The following is a 17,327-nucleotide window of genomic DNA, read 5'->3' as shown; positions in this document are numbered from 1 at the left end:
AGGGGTACGCTTTACAAGGCCTTTGCCAGTTTTATGTCACCCCAGCAAGACACTGTCACCTGTCCCCAGTCTCGGCAGAGTAGGGCTGATCTTTACAGAAAGATGGTGAGGGAGTACGTAGCTGACCATACCATCGTCCTAAATGATCACACAGCTCCCTACAACTACTGGGTTTCAAAGCTGGACATGTGGCACGAACTGGCGCTGTACGCCTTGGAGGTTCTTGCCTGCCCTGCCGCTAGCGTGTTGTCTGAGCGGGTTTTCAGTGCAGCTGGTGGCATCATCACCGATAAGTGTACACGCCTGTGGACTGACAGCGCTGACAGGCTGACGCTTATCAAGATGAATAAAGCCTGGATTTCTCCGGATTTTCATTCCTCACCAGGTGAAAGAAGCTCAACTTGAATAATGTATGCACTCCTCCTCCTCATTTTCCTCCTTCTCCTCCTCTTTGTACACTAAAGCAGAGGAAACTGGCTATTTTTTGCCAGGGCCAACTGGCTCTAGCTATAGTACTCTATGTATTTAATTTTTCTGGAAGGCCACCTACCCGGTCCTCTGTTTTAAACAATTTTTGGGAGTGCTACATACAGGCACTCAATCTATTTAATTTTTCTTTAGGACCACCTACCTCCTCCTCTGGTTTGAAAACTTTTTTGGACTGCCACAGGCACTATCCAAATTTAATTGTCTCCATAGCAGCCTCCACACGTCGTCTTTATAGTTGCCTCCACACGTTGTCTCCATTGCTACCTCCACACATCATCTCCATAGCTGCCTCCTAAAGTCGTCCATATAGCTGCCTCCATACATCGTCCCCTTAGCAAACGAGCTATGTCAGGCAGAATTTTGGGTTGTTTTCATGGCTTCCACATCAAACTTGTTAACTTTGATACCACCCTGCTGTGTTTTCCACAAAATATACTGGCAAACTTTTATCATTTACCGATATTATTTCAGTGCTTCTTGCGTATCTGTTTACATTCCCCTCAACCAAAACTTATAAGAACAGTACTACACTTGATCCTATACAAAAGGTTCTTAGAAGTGCTGTTTGTAGCCCCCGCCTGCTTTGAAAATTATAATTTTTTCAAAGTAAACGCTTCTGGCCCCCAGGCCCATTTTGGGTGGGGAGGAGCCGAGAGACAGGGGCTTGGACAGACGAAAGCTCGCCTGGCAGTGGACCGCCAGCTCCATCCCAAGATTAGGCAGCCTCAGAGGCATCCATGCATACTGCCCCTGCTGTTTCCTGTCCAATTTGCCTCCACGATCCTCCACAGCGTCCACCAATGTCTCCATGTGCAACTTTCAACTGTCTATACCCCAGACGCTGGAGCGCGAGAGGATATACAGCACATCATCCAATTATCAAACGAGCTGTGTCAGGCAGAATTTTCGGGTGTTTCACCAGATACGTTATGGAACTTGGTCACTATGTCGCCACCATGCTGTGTTATCGACTAAATATACCGTCAACCTTTTGTTCACATAGGAAATCATTTCAGCGCTTCTTGCTCAACTCCTTTGGTGAAGCCTGAGTCCATTTAGGGTATGTCGCCATGACACTCTCTAGCCTGCCGCTGCTGCCGCTGCCTCTGCATGCCGTCCCCTATAGCGTCAGGGTCAATTATTGGATGTTTTAGATGCTATCTAGCCTCATTCGGTCACTCTGTCATGGCCATGCTGTTGCCCATAATTTTGGCATAATGGTGCGATTAAGCAGCCTCAGAGGCATCCATGCATGCTGCCCCTGCTGTTTCCTGTCCATTTCCGTGGATTTTCCATAATTTTCTGAGGTTTCCAGGTGTTTGGCCAAGCTTCCCTGTGCAGACCCTTGGTCCCCTTGAAAAATGCTCGAGTCTCCCATTGACTTCAATGGGGTTCGTTATTCGAGAGGAGCACTCAAGCATCAGGAAAAATTTGTCTCGAATAACGAGCACCCAAGCATTTTAGTGCTCGCTCATCTCTAGTTGCAGCACATAGTTGCCTTCTTGCATGTTTTTCCAAATGTTTCAGGCCACCTTAGTTATGGATTGTTGGCTTATTATGAAACGTTGAGTCCTATTATATGATAATGTGCTGCCTGAAATGTGGAGATTAGATGAGGAGATCCCCTGGGGTCAGTGTCAGTAACTATAGTGTATGGGCAGAGCCATGAAGTCAATGCTGGAGCTATATTCATCCAGGGAGAGAATAGTCATATTTGTGCTGCTGAATTAAATCAACTAGAAAGAGGCACAAAACAGAAAACACATGTAAAAAAATAATGTGACATGTATATTTGTAGTGGAGAGTGTAGGTCTATTGAAGAGGCCACTGACCCCGGCCTCATCGCTTCACAATAAAACATCTTTTATTCCTGTTTTTCTGCATTTTCCATCAGCTTGTGGTTTTATACTTACTGGATGATTTATGTTCTTATATTTCTAGAAAAAATAACCAAAGAATCCAGTCTAGTTTTGTGTATTTGTAGCTGACATTTGACATGTTCAAATATTTTATACAGTGGGGCACATTTTCTTACCCATCCGTAGGAGTTCACCGAAAGTGCATTGTACGACGATAATGCACTTTGCCGCGATTCACTAAGATTGTGCGCCCGATATCCTGCATGTGACGCTTCCCCGCTCAGGTCCGACGGAGTTCACCTTCTTCTTCCTCGTGTATGTAAGTGTCTTGCGACACAATTTGAAAGTTAAATCCCGCGCTCAGTCCAAATCAGTCGGATCGTCCAACGACACCCCCCAATTTGTGTTGCATGGAACCCAGCGCAGCTGACCCAAAATCCGATCGCATGCGACACACTCCCAGGGCAGACACCTGTTAAATACCTGTCCAAACTGCGCAAATCCCAAAAACGTTGGAAAGTCCAATGAAAGACGCTAAGTAAATAAGCCCCATAGTGTTATGCCAAACCTCAGAGCTGACGGGAACTCATCTGCCCTTTATATGGTTTCTCCCTTTGTGACATACACCTGGTTTAGCGTCAAAAAGCCTAATTATGAAAACATACCCAGAGGTGTATTATACGTATAATAACTACAGATTCAGTTTTTTCAGTCCACCCAATTGTTTTTTTTTCTTCAAAAACTGTTTGAACGCAGCCTTTGCATTCACAGATTTTGCTATTTCAAACGTTGCGTTTTGTTTGCGTCTAACGCAGACAGCTGAAGAGGAGATTTGCCTAATTACATTGCTGTCAACACTGCGTTTAGAAAACGCAAGCAATAATGCGATGTTGACACAGGTGTTAAAAACGTGTTAAAATTGCATGTGTTAACACACACATTAATATCTCGTTAACAATTGCGTTTTGGAAACGCAATGTTGACAGCAATGTAATCAGGAAAATCTCTTCTTCAGCTGTTTGAAAACGCATGCGTAAAACTCAGCGTATGAGCGCAGCCTGAAGAGTGTTCAACCAGGGAAGGTTCCTCCAATAATAGCCGCCACGGAGGAAGAATCTGTGGGAAATTATCTTCAGCTGTTCAGAACCTGATTTCAAAGTGCATCCATTTATTCCAAAATAAGTGTTCGAAATTGCAGATACATTGCATCTATTCAGATATCATTTACGATATGAAAAGAAGACTAAATTTAGAGTTGTATTTCCTGACAAACTTCCTGCCATACCTGAGCAGGCTCCATCATGTCTGCCAACTTTGTGTCACACAAAAGCTGATTTATTCTCTACAAATTGTCCCTAATGATGTTTAATGTGTTAGTTCTAGTTCACGAGACAAAATATAATTTTCCTAAACATAGAAGTTTTCTGCAAAGCAAAAGAATTGTGTATCCAAAAAGCATAGAATTCCATTGGTTCCCATCGGCACTGCAATCTTTAAAGGGGTTTTCCCACAAAGACAAGTTAGACCCTATCCACGGGAGTGGGGGTCTCAGTGCTGAGATCACCCACAGATCATTCCATGAGAGTAATGAAGCAGGCGGCCACGCATGACCGTTCTGCTTCATTCATTGGGTCAATACGATCACAGGGATACCAAATTTGTATAGGTTTTAAAATGTTTTCATACATTTACAAAAATTAAAACCTCCTGTACAGAAAAAAAATTCTTCATTTTGCCATCTTCTTGCGCTTATAACTTTTTCATACTTTAGTGTACAGATCTGTGGGTGGTGTCATTTTTTGCGACTTTTCATGACGTTTTCAATGCTTTTATTTTTAGGACTGTACGACCTTTTGATAACGTTTTATAGAATTTTCTATTTTTCATAATGGCAAAAAAATGCCATTTGCGACTTTGGCCGCTATTTTCCGTTACGGGGTTAAACGCAGTGAGAAACGGTTATTATATTTTGATAGATCGGGCATTTTCGGACGCAGTGTTTATGATTTTTACTGTTTATATATATTTATATCAGTTCTAGGGAAAGGGGGGTGATTAGAATTTTTATGTTTTTTGTTACTTTTTTAATTTATTTTTTTTACTATTTTTCAGACTCCCTAGGGTACTTTAACCCTAGGTTGTCTGATTGATCCTACCATACACTGCCATACTACAGTATGGGGATTTTGCTCACCATCTATTATAATGTGCAAATCGCACATTATAATAGATAGCCGAGATCATGATAGCCTCGGATCTTTGTGTGATCCGAGGCTGTCATGACAACGGATCGCCGCTCCCTGATGAAGTCACAGGGAGCGACGATCGGAGCCAAGATGGCGGCGCCCACGCTTTGCCGGTGATCAAGGGGTTAACACCCGCGATCGGTGGAAGCACCGATCGCGGGTGATAGCGACGGGCATTTGTTTCATTATGAAGCAAATGCCCGGTGAGTATGAATAGGGCTCAGCCCGTGAGCCCTCTTCATACTCCCCCATACGCAGCAACACGTAAGGTTACGTCTTATTGCGCTATGGGGTTAATGGAGCAGAACGGTCATTCCTGGCCATTGCTCCATAAGTCTAAAGAGCGTCGATGGGTTGGTCGGACCGCTCGTTTTCGCTATCTGTAGGGGTCTCAGCACTAAGACCCCCACTGATCAGCAAGTTAGGCCCTATCCCGTGGGTAGGGCCTCACTTGTCTTCGTGGGAAAACACCTTTAAGGAAAATCTACCACCTGATTTAACTTCTAAAAATAACCCTTATTATAGATAATCGCTGGCTGCTTCCTTTTAAAAAATACTTTAATCTGTATGTAAATTAGTCCAAAGGGCTCCAGGGGGTGTTGCAAGAGATACTGCTACTGGCCGCCACCTCCTCTCCCTCGTTCCCCTCCTACCATCTAAATCAAGAGCCAACTAACTTTATTGGGAGGGGAGGTCCGGAGGAGGCATTAGGCAGGATAATGCCCTGGCCTACTCCGTAGCCCTAAAGTGTCATGTACATACAGATAAAGGTCTCTTTGAAAAGAAACCTGCAGTGGATTAGCGATGATAAAGGTAAGCCAGGGTTAAGCTTTTTAACCTCTACAAAGCACTGGTGGTTAGTGATGAGCGGACCAGTTAAAATTCAGGTTCAGCTGAAGAAAAGTAATTTGGAACTTCAATTCATCAGTATCAGATGGTGGTCACCCCTCTGATGTCCTCTAGTGTCCATTCTATATAATAGATAGAGCCAGACACAGAAAGTTCCCTCCATTGTGTAGAGGCAATGTCCAGTTTCGCTCTTAATAAACCTTAGGAAAATCATCTGTATCAAATTTTTTCCCAAAGAAATCTACCATCAAAATCCATCATGATAAATCAGGGAAACTTAGTCATAGATCCAGGCACCGTGACTGTGATAATCTCCTTATATTTGTTATCCATGGCCTCCTTCCTTCTAAAATCAATGTTTAAAATTATGCTTATGATCCAGAGGGGCTCTGGTTAGTGTTATAAGAGCACCTCTGTGCTGTAACTTCACAGTTTGTTACACATTGCAGGGGCACATGCCCCCTCACTCCTGCTCCAGCACAGTGTGACAGCATGTGAAGCTGCAGCATGCAGGGGCTCTGATAATGACCCCCAGAGCCCTTCTAGCTCATTAGCATGGTTTTAAAAGTTGATTTTGTAATAAAGTAGAGGCTCTTTAAAAACAATACAGAAGATTACCATAATCAAAGTGCCTGGACCTATGAATAAGTGCCCTTGGTTTATCATGCTTTATTTTAATGGTAGGTTTACTTTAAAGAGGACCTGTCACCAGAATTTTACCCCTCACACCAGTAATACCTGCTAGTAAAGGATTAATAGTCCTTCCCATGCCTACATTTATCTGCCAACAAGTCACTCTAACTTGACTACAGCTATTTTTCTGATAAGCAAAAGAATTTACGTGAGTCAACTACCTAACAGAAGAGTCAAGTTTTTCTCCCAGGTTGTCAGTGAACTGCACCTCCTTTTTTTGAATGACAGCTGAGTGTCTCTACAAATCTCGGCCTGTGCAGACAGCAAGTCCTTGAAATGCTGTCACTGGATGGTGAAGCGGGAAACTGCTGATCCTCTCACCATTTCACTCCATGGTGATTGGGTCCAGTTATGGGCAGGACAAAGCGGCAATGGAGGCAGGGCCAACATCGACAACATAGAACATGGGCAAACCTTCAGGTGGGATTTAGCGGATTTAAGCATGGACCCCGGCACTGCACTTTTCAACAAAGGCACAGTGGGAGGATGGGGGGTGAGTAAGGTTTCTTATGCCTGTTCTTGATGACGGTTTCCCTTTAAGAACAGTGTTATACTTGCAACCATTGTGACTGAGTAATATGATTAGATGGAAAGGTATGTATATCTCTAGCCAAATATTTTTACTGTAGCAATATAGAAGTGGACAGATGCTACAGACGAGAGACTCAATTAGAGAATCCGGACCTCTTTTTGGATGCTGAAATTCCCCGGTTGCCCTATTCTACTTTCATGTTTGATGAGTTTTATATGTTATCATTTCACTTTTATTTCTGCTCACCCTTTTTTGCTAATGTTTTTTTCCCCCAGATTCATGGAAGCCTAGCCAACGAAGACATGAAAAAAGAAGACTTTGCTTTGATCCGCACCAGACAAGTTTCCAAATAAATAAATTTTTAATTATGATACATTAATTATTACAGTAAAAATTTGCATTTTTCCCCTTCAAAACATAAGCACCAGTCTTGATATAACATAAAGTATAAATCATATCGTGAAATATATAGCAAAATACCATGTGCAAACAGTATGTAGCACAAAACATAAATAAGTTCCTCTTTTTTGTTTTTTTTTCCTTTTGTACATACTGATTTATTACTAAATGGGAGATAGGTCATGCTGAATTAGCTCCAAGAAACTTTCTGTTTAAGGTGATTGTTAGAAAATCCAAAACTGAAGAGGTGACCTAAGGTGGGGTACTGTACATGATTGAGTAGAGAGCTCTAAGGACCAGGAATTGTGGGAATCGGACATATTGACTAGCTCACATTTCTAACACACCTTCAATGGTTTTCTGAGAAAAGTAAGGAAAACAAGTTATAATTACAAAACAACCTTCAGATGCGGACAATATTGTTGAGACTGTAAAAATCATTATATAGACCGGATACTGTAGCTTGTACTTCTCGCTCTTTTTCAAATATGTCTCGGTTGAGATGAGTGAACTGTGAAGAGAGAGGAGGTCCAGTGCAGAGAGTAGGCATCTATCTCAACATCATGTGACTTCGGCAAAGGCGGTGAGGTGGTTCTAAAGAGACGGATACAAATCAAAGTTAGAAGGACTTTCTTTGGTCTCTGGGAAAAAATGGCGGACATTTTGAAATATTCAAAATTTGAAAAGTAAGTATTAAACCACAATAACAGAAGAGAAATATAAGGGGCAATACTAAATGTAGTTATGGGTGAAAATGTGCTTTTTTTTATTTTCAGTGGACGCCAAGGCCTCAATAAGGTCAAATATGACATCTTTTTATAGATCATTTTTAGAGGATTTCGGATAACTGTAATATAACTATGCATCGTCAAGATCTGTACCTCCCATAGTTGTAGTAAAACAAACTTAAATGGTCACTACATTTTCATAACTGCAAGTGAACACAAGAAACTTTATTCCCATTTTTCCCTTCTTGACCTCTTTTACCTTTTATCATTCTCCCTCCTTTCATGCTAAAACTACATGCACACAACTTTTCAGCCATGATCAGGCCGCCTTTATGGCACCCGATCACAGCCTCAATAGATGTCTATGGCACCCAGTCAGTTCTATTAATCTGGCTGCACTAGATTGCTGTCATACTTTTCACTGAAAAGATAGTCTTTAGATTTTCAACATGTATTGAAGAAGTGTCTGCGCCAGTTTTGTGCCGTGGCTGCACTGTGCCAACCAGACAGGAAAAATGTGCACCTAAAGGGGAATGTTATTGCTTAGTCGCAGTTTGCGACACCTTTTATGTAGCAACTTGACAGAATTGTTTAGCACTAGAGATGAGCGAGCACTAAAATGCTCGGGTGCTCGTTATTCGAGACGAACTTTTCCAGATGCTCGAGTGCTCGTCTCGAATAACGAGCCCCATTGAAGTCAATGGGAGACCAGAACATTTTTGTAATAAAACTGAACAGTAAAAGAACAGTGCAAAAAAAAAAATTCCAGATGTTTGCAGATGTTTTACTTGTAAGAACACATTGAAATAACACTATTCTTCACTTTGCAGGTGTTCGCGCGTGTCTCCCGCTAAGTTAGGAGATGTGCATGAACATCTGGAATGTGAAGAATATTGTTCTTTCAATGTGTTCTGCACTTAAATGCTCCTGTGTTCACTGTTTTTAATGTTTTAATTCTATTCTTCACATTGCAGGTGTGCGCGCGTGTCTCCCGATAGGTTCGGAGATACGCGCGCACAGCTGCAAAGTGAAGAATAGAATTAAAACATTAAAAACAGTGAATACAGGACCATTTAAGTGCAGAACACATTGAAAGAACAATATTCTTCACATTCCAGATGTTCCGAACATCTCCGAACCTAGCGGGAGACACGCGCGAACACCTGGAAAGTGAAGAATAGTGTTATTTCAATGTGTTCTTACAAGTAAAACATCTGCAAACATGGGTAATATTTTTTTTTTACAATAAAAATACTTTTATTCTATTTATTTTATTAATTTACTACTCGATCTCGAGCCGGCGAGATACTCGTCCGAGTAACGAGCCGGTCCGAGTATGCTAATACTCGACCGAGCAGTATACTCGGACGAGTATACTCGCTCATCTCTATTTAGCACGCTGCGTTTAGAGATGCACCTAAAAAATGATGGTGCACACTTGCCAAGCAGTGCAGGATTATTGAATAGCGTGTGCCAGTATTCAATAATGTGGCGCACCCTTCACATTCATGAGGCAAACTGCGCTTAGTGCTTTTGCCTTATTTTTTATAAATCTAGGCAACTGTGTTTCAACACACTGTGACCTGGCTGTACGGCCGAACCCCAAAAGATAAGACATGTTCTATCTTTTTCCTGGATTTTGGCGGCGGCCACTCAGCTTTCTATGCAGAGGAGAGGGGTGAGGAGCGCTCACACCCTCCCCTCTTCTGCAATCGGCTGTGTGCTATGTCTGGGATTTGGCTAGGTTGAGCACATGATCTTGTGCATGTAGCCCAACTTGGCTTTCTCTCTGAAATTTCTATTGAACTCTATCTTGCTAATAAGATGAATAGAGGCTGAGTAAGGCACGGGATTACATTGAATCTCTAATACTAAGTTTAGAGAAAAATCAGATTGGGTTCATATTGTACATATTATTTGACTACTTCCTGACAGCAGTGCAAAATTAATTTGTACTCTATGTGCTGCATATAAATACTATAAGAAACTAATAATTGATAGGGCGTTCCAATTACTACCTGGTGAAGTTCTCATCGAGGATGACAGAAAGCTGACTGTTTCCATTTCAATAAGGAACAACTATGTGCAGTAGTATAAATTTATTACTAGTGTAATGTCTTGATTTACAGATTTCTTCTTGGCACAGAATATCCTGAGTAAGGTTGTACACGGACTGTAAACTAATCCATTGTTTGCAGGCCTTGTGTCGTCAGTGTGTGAGGCCCTTACACTTGCCGATGACTGTAGATCAGACTGCCCGACTCCCAGCAGTAACAGGACTCCCAACAGGAACAGGACTTGCTCAGTGTTTGGCTCAGGCAGTCAACTCATACACAGGGTGTAAGAGTCCATACAAATACATGGGGACGTGTGCTAACCATGGAAACAATGAGTAACACATGTCCAAAATAAACATTTGTGTACATGAGGACTAACATAAAAGCTTTTTGTACCTCTAATCTTGAGATACTTTTTCATCCAAGATGAAAAGTAATCTGTAATAGCTGGCAACTGATTACTTTTGGAACATTACAATCAAATATTTGTGCCATTTTTTATATACATTGATTAGAGATGAGCGAGCACTAAAATGCTCGAGTGCTTGTATCGAATAACGAATCCCATTGAAGTCAATGGGAGACTCAAGCATTTTTCACTAAAAGAACACATTGAAAGAAGAACACTGAAGAACACATTGCAGATGTTTGCAGATGTTTTCACTGAAACAACACATTGAAAGAACACAGTGAAGAACACATTGCAGATGTTCCATACATCTGCTAACTTATCCGAAGACACGCGGGCCGAACGTGCCGAACATTGCAGATGTTTCCACACTGTTCCAGACTGTGTTCACTGTTTTCATTGTATTCTTCACTGTTCTTCACTCGTCCGAGCAATGAGCCGTTTCGAGCATAAAGCTCGGACAAGTATACTCGCTCATCTCTAACATTGATATGACTTCAACACCTCTTTAAAAATGTGAAAGCTTTGAGAAATGTTGATGTTGACTGATTTCCTATGAGTCATTTGAATAAAAACTGTAAACCCAACTCTGTGTTCTCAACCAAGTGCTAGATATGATCTGCAGGACAAATTAACCTTTACATACAGGTAGTCCCCAGGTTATGTACAGGAAATGTTCTGTAGGTTTGTACTTAAAGGAAACCTTCCATCAGGAATCTACCTATTAAGGTTGATCTGACGCTAGATACCCAGTAATATCCTAAAACCTTAACTATCCTTCCCCAACCCTATAACGCTTCACAACCTAATCTACAGTTCATCTGACTAATATAATAATTTTCTGGAGAGGCAACTGGGGTGTGGAGTAGCCTCTCTGGGCAGCAGGAGGAAAAGAAACTTCACGCCCCAGTAGCTTCTGTGATCTTTGCCTACCTGGGGAACCTAATAGTATCCCCCCAAGACAAACCCAGGGGGAAAAGAGGAGTAACCAAGACAAAATGTATGAATTAAAAATTGGAAAACTTTTATTTTAATCAACAAAATTGAAAAAGCAAATCATATGAGCTTATTTGGATACAGTATGGTGATGACACAGAGAGAATAGCGATCAGAGCCAAAGGCAGTGGGGGTATCTAAGAATGTGAGACATAATGGACTGTGGACCAAAAGGAGGAGGGGGGAAGGAACCCACTCAGGTGCTGGCTGGTAATGTCTACCATGCCCGGTATTAGACCAATGGTTTGGGAAGCTGCCCAGTGATGAAAAAGGTCCTTACCAATTTAGGGTGATGACAAAGTGTTCCACTGCCTGGACTGAACCGCTCGCCACAGAGGACGACTTTGAAGCTCAGGCAATGGATCTGCGAGCCAGATTTCTACAGCGGGGATATAGCAACAAGTCACTCAAGCTAGCATACCAGGGGAGCTAAGAAAACCCCACGCCAAGCATTGTTGACACCGAAGCCCAAAAAGACAGCACCTGACCAGGTAAGATTCATCACTGGGTATCATTCTCAATGGCAGGAAATGCGTCGAGCATTGGAAAGGTATTGGCCCATACTTCAAGGCGATCCTATAGTCTCAAAATATATTACACCACACCCCTCTGTCACGGCACGGAGAGCCAAAAATTTGAGAGATCTACTAGTAAGAAGCCATTACACATCAGGTAGATCAGGAACCATCTTTGGAGCAAATAGACCTTCCTGGGGATGTAAGCCATGTGGAAAATGTATTGCTTGCCCTAATGTGGAGCGAACCAATACGTTCACAGATTCCACAGGCACCAAAACCTACAACATTACTCAAAACATTACTTGTAGTACGAAGGCAGTAGTCTACTACGCAACCTGCCCATGTGATCTAATCTACATAGGCCTAACGTCTCGCCCTCTAAAAACACGGATTAGAGAACACATGCGAGACATTAGGGCTGGAGCAGACACGAATGTACTTCTGGAAGGGAAACCGGTAGCACAACACTTCAGGGATAAACACCACTCTGATCCAAATGCCTTGAAAGTGCGAGGTATCGATAAAATTGATTTAGGTATTAGAGGTGGACCAATCCAACAACGTCTTGCACAGTGTGAAACACGCTGGATCTGGACCCTAAACACACTCAAACCAAAGGGATTGAATGAAACATTAAGTTTCGCTCCTTACCTCTAGTAGATTGCTTTCGTTCAACCTTTTTCTACCCCAAATATATCTCTGCATAATGTCAAATGCCCTCATTTACTGGCGTCATTTTTGCACCAGTTTTTTAAAGTGTTTTTTAGTTTATTTTATCTTACTCTTGATTATTTTCTTTATCTTTAGGAACTGCAATGTTTGCACTATATGGGCTCCCGAAATGGTTTACTCATTTGTTACAAATTTCCCTTTCATCAAGGTCGGACATGAGTCGAATATCCCTTACAGGACCATTCAACTTGTTGGATTTGCGACGAAAATTAGCGCACTGATACTTATATAAGAAGTTCCAGTTAAAAACTGTATTAGTATTATTATTTGTTGTATTAAGCTAGATGTAATATGTGGACACAGGTTTTAAAATGTAACCATCAACAACAATATGATTATCAATTTTGCCATCACTCACGTTTTATTCACGGTTTCTTATCACATCCAACCCCTTTCCCTTCCTCCACATCCTTTCCCTCACTTTCCTACCTTCCCCCCACGTGTGTTTTTTTCACTTTTTTCACCTTTCTTACTTGGTTACAATTGTAATAATTAATACCAATAGAAATGTTAAACATATATAGAGGTTTAAACATGAATCTGTCTTTTATTAAGTAGATATGAATCCATAGGTACTAGTTCAATCATTGTTTATAACAATTCCAAATAATTTTCGTAATATGTATATATGTATTCATGAGTTTTGTATATTAATTTAAGCAATGGACATGAATTTATAGGTACCAGTTTAATCACTGTTTATAATAATTCCTAACAAATTTTTTTTTTTTTTTTTTTTTTATGTATATATTTATTCATGAGTTTGGTATATTAATTTAAGCAATGGATATGTCAAAATGGAACTATGCACATAGCACCTAAAAAACAGTTGACATTGCACTTTAAATGACTGTAATCCTGCAGTCATTTTTGTACACTATTTATATGTCATTAACTATGCATTTTGTATTTAAATGTTTATGCACTCAGCACTTTTTCTGTGTAATCACACGTTACATTGGCACCTCTAACATAGGTAACTGATAAGTATATGTCCTGTATGGAATTTAATTTATTATACATTATTTAACTCTAGTATCCAACTGTACTAGGTCTTTGACTTTTTCTAGATGCATTGAGTTGCCAAAGAGATATACCTTATGTATTTATTTCCAGCGCAATCGCGCATAGTGAGTGGGCGCATGCGCTGTCCAAAGACTCCCGATCTAGACTCTCTTTGACAGCTCCGTGTTGTCCCCCGACATCGCGATAGCACGGGCGCGTGATCTCGCGGTCACGTGACGTACATCACGTGACGCGGGATCACGTGGCGCGTCTCCGCGATGTCCCGGCAACACCATGGTAGGCACCATCTGACCCACGTGTATAATATTGCTAGCTCCTATTGGCTGATAGATCCTTTATCTAAGGGCCCTCTAATGCTATGACGCCACCCCCAGACGAAGGCTCTTTCCTGAGCCGAAACGCGCGGGGGCGAGCGGTTCAGTCCAGGTAGTGGAACACTTTGTCATCACCCTAAATTGGTAAGGACCTTTTTCATCACTGGGCAGCTTCCCAAACCATTGGTCTAATACCGGGCATGGTAGACATTACCAGCCAGCACCTGAGTGGGTTCCTTCCCCCCTCCTCCTTTTGGTCCACAGTCCATTATGTCTCACATTCTTAGGTACCCCCACTGCCTTTGGCTCTGATCGCTATTCTCTCTGTGTCATCACCATACTGTATCCAAATAAGCTCATATGATTTGCTTTTTCAATTTTGTTGATTAAAATAAAAGTTTTCCAATTTTTAATTCATACATTTTGTCTTGGTTACTCCTCTTTTCCCCCTGGGTTTGTCTTGGGGGGATACTATTAGGTTCTCTCATGATCTGAGGTGTGTAACTGTATGCGTATACTATAATAAGTGGGGGGCCACTCTTGGCCAGAACTGGAGGGACTTGTGCCACTGGGCCGCTATTTGTTTCCCTGTTTCCCCCATTTATCTCTTTTTTCCCCCTCTTCTGAATCTGATCTTTTACTATTGGATCTAATGGCCTACCTGGGGAAGTAAAATCTAGCGCGCCACTGCAGGGATAATGTGCACCCGGCACTGAAGCCGGAGCTACTGCGTATCTGCAGAGCACCAGGAGCCGGCAGATTCCACTTGGCCAGACACAGGTAGGCAGTGATCTGCTCCCGCTCCCTGGAGAGGCTACTCCACACCCAAGTTAGCCTCTCTGGAAAATTAACATATTATATAAATGGTAGATTAGGTTAGAAAGTATTATAGGGATAATATATAGGTAATGGTTTAGTATATTACTGGGAACCTACCAACATGGAACCTGATGGTAGGTTTACATTTATTAAATTTGTATGTACAGTAAGTCAGAAAAGGTATATGTCAGTGGTGGCGAACCTATGGCATCGCCCCAGCACACCAGACAGAACTCCAAGAATCTTCCTGCAGTTGCAAGCCACTTAAAAGATGCTGCTTTCAAACATATTTTGATACTTGCTTCTCTACTTAGAACTGTAGGAAGAGGGAGAATGAGTAGACAGGGCCTAATTATCTATGAAGGACCTCCTGCTGGCCCCACGATTCTCTGTGTACAGAGAGACACTGGAAAGAAGCTAAAATGATGCTAATTTTTTCATCTTTCTACTGTGTTTCTGTCCTCAGGAGGCAAATCTGACTGAAAGTTGTTGAAGAACAGGGAGCAATAAGTTACTGCTTTAATTTTTGGTTGGCACCTCACGATAAATAAGGGGGGTTTGGGTTGCAGTTTGGGCACTCAGCTGCTAAAAGGTTCGCCATCGCTATAAGTGTAACTACAGACAAATTATTTTTTCAGCTTTGTGACAATGGAATTTTCATCATTTTGGGCTGTCATGGGAACAAGGGATAAAAATAAAGCTATATTGCAGAGACCTTTAAAACATTTATATTTAACATTACATTGTTGGAGCTAAAATTCAGTAAATTACCAGCATCCAGAGCTTCACCAGAAGTCACAGTGGCCACAGAAGTCTGTTTTGTACCATCAGTTATACTGATGGTGGACTTCTGTAATTTACCTGTTTGGTGTGTAACCTGGGGGGTGGAATAGTTTTACTGGAATGGAATAATTTACTCCTAGAACAATGGCATTCTTGAAATAAACACTATGAAAAATGATTTTTTTATAAACAATGGCTGAACCATTATACAAGCTCTTTTACCTCTCGTAGAACCCCCTTATCCTCATAGACTGTAAGCTCTTGTGTCACCCCTCATCCTCATAGACTGTAAGCTCTTGTGTCCCCTCCTCATCCTCATAGACTGTAAGCTCTTGTGTCCCCCCTCATCCTGATAGACTGTAAGCTCTTGTGTCAGCCCTCATCCTGATAGACTGTAAGCTCTTGTGTCACCCTCTCATCCTCATAGTCTGTAAGCTCTTGTGTCACCCCTCATCCTCATAGAGAGTAAGCTCTTGTGTCACCCCCTCATCCTCATAGACTGTAAGCTCTTGTATCACCCCCTCATCCTCATAGACTGTAAGCTCTTGTGTCACCCCCTCATCCTCATAGTCTGTAAGCTCTTGTGTCACCCCCTTCATCCTCATAGACTGTAGGCTCTTGTGTCACCCCCTCATCCTCATAGACTGTAAGCTCTTGTGTCACTCTCTCATCCTCATAGACGGTAAGCTCTTGTGTCACCCCCTCATCCTCATAGACTGTAAGCTCTTGTGTCACCCCCTCATCCTCATAGTCTGTAAGCTCTTGTGTCACCCCCTCATCCTCATAGACTGTAAGCTCTTGTGTCACCCCTTTCATCCTCATAGACTGTAAACTCTTGTGCCCCCCTCATCCTCATAGACTGTAAGCTCTTGTGTCACCCCTCCATCCTCATAGACTGTAAGCTCTTGTGTCACCCCCTCATCCTCATAGACTGTAAGCTCTTGTGTCACCCCCTCATCCTCATAGACTGTAAGCTCTTGTGTCACCCCCTCATCCTCATAGACTGTAAGCTCTTGTGTCCTCCCTCATCCTCATAGACTGTAAGCTCTTGTGTCCCCCCTCATCCTGATAGACTGTAAGCTCTTGTGTCAGCCCCTCATCCTGATAGATTGTAAGCTCTTGTGTCAGCCCCTCATCCTCATAGACTGTAAGCTCTTGTGGCATCCCCTCATCCTGATAGACTGTAAGCTCTTATGTCACCCTCTCATCCTCATAGTCTGTAAGGTCTTGTGAGCAGGGCCCTCACTCCTATTGTTCCATATGACTGTTTGTACTGTAATGTAATATTATATGTGTATATGTCCCCTATGATTTGTAAAGCGCTACGGGATATTATGGCGTCATATAAAAAAAGATTATTATTATTCAAATTTTACACCCCTACTGAGCCCCTTTAGAGCTGACATGCCCCATCGTAGGTAAAATACAATACTTATGGTTACCACTAATGTGACTAACTGTGACAATTGTTGCAATGGGAAAGCCATTAAAGAGGACTTTCCCTTCTTCTAAGAACTACCAGTCCTTTAACTAGAACCCACCACCAACACCACACAACTGAGCCTGAATCTAGAACCTGATCAATGCAACATTTGGGATTGGTGATATGTTTGCTTTAAATCTCTGCCCATTACATCAAAAGTATATCCATATCTATCCATAATGATGTAGATGCCTCAGTATTCTACAAAAAAAGGTAATGTTGCTGCCCAATATCAACCATTCTTCCATTAATTTTCCTTATCTGATTTAACATGATGTATGAAACTATTGAACCAATATTCCACAAAAGAGATGCGACCATTTAATTACAGCCAGTCCACGGGTTACGTACAAGATAGGTTCTGTAGGTTTGTTCTTAAATTGAATATTTATGTA

General features: G+C 41.8%; 2 protein-coding genes across 3 annotated transcripts in view; one reads left to right on the top strand and one right to left on the bottom strand.

The window, feature by feature from the left end:
• Positions 1 to 7,423, top strand: part of LOC140105067 (uncharacterized) — a 90,153-nt gene extending 82,730 nt beyond the window's left edge. For both annotated transcript variants that reach the window (XM_072128958.1, XM_072128959.1), the window contains exon 6: positions 6,944 to 7,423. In XM_072128958.1, coding sequence (XP_071985059.1) covers positions 6,944 to 6,959 — 16 coding nt within the window. In that variant the 3' untranslated portion in view covers positions 6,960 to 7,423. The remainder of the gene's footprint in view (positions 1 to 6,943) is intronic.
• PLPPR5 (phospholipid phosphatase related 5) overlaps positions 7,171 to 17,327 on the bottom strand; it is a 165,182-nt gene continuing 155,025 nt past the window's right edge. Inside the window, exon 6 of the mRNA XM_072128960.1 lies at positions 7,171 to 7,661. Coding sequence (XP_071985061.1) covers positions 7,629 to 7,661 — 33 coding nt within the window. The 3' untranslated portion in view covers positions 7,171 to 7,628. The remainder of the gene's footprint in view (positions 7,662 to 17,327) is intronic.

Source organism: Engystomops pustulosus, chromosome 10 (assembly GCF_040894005.1).
Source record: "Engystomops pustulosus chromosome 10, aEngPut4.maternal, whole genome shotgun sequence".
NCBI lineage: Eukaryota > Metazoa > Chordata > Amphibia > Anura > Leptodactylidae > Engystomops > Engystomops pustulosus.
This window is presented reverse-complemented; position numbering and strand designations above follow the sequence as displayed.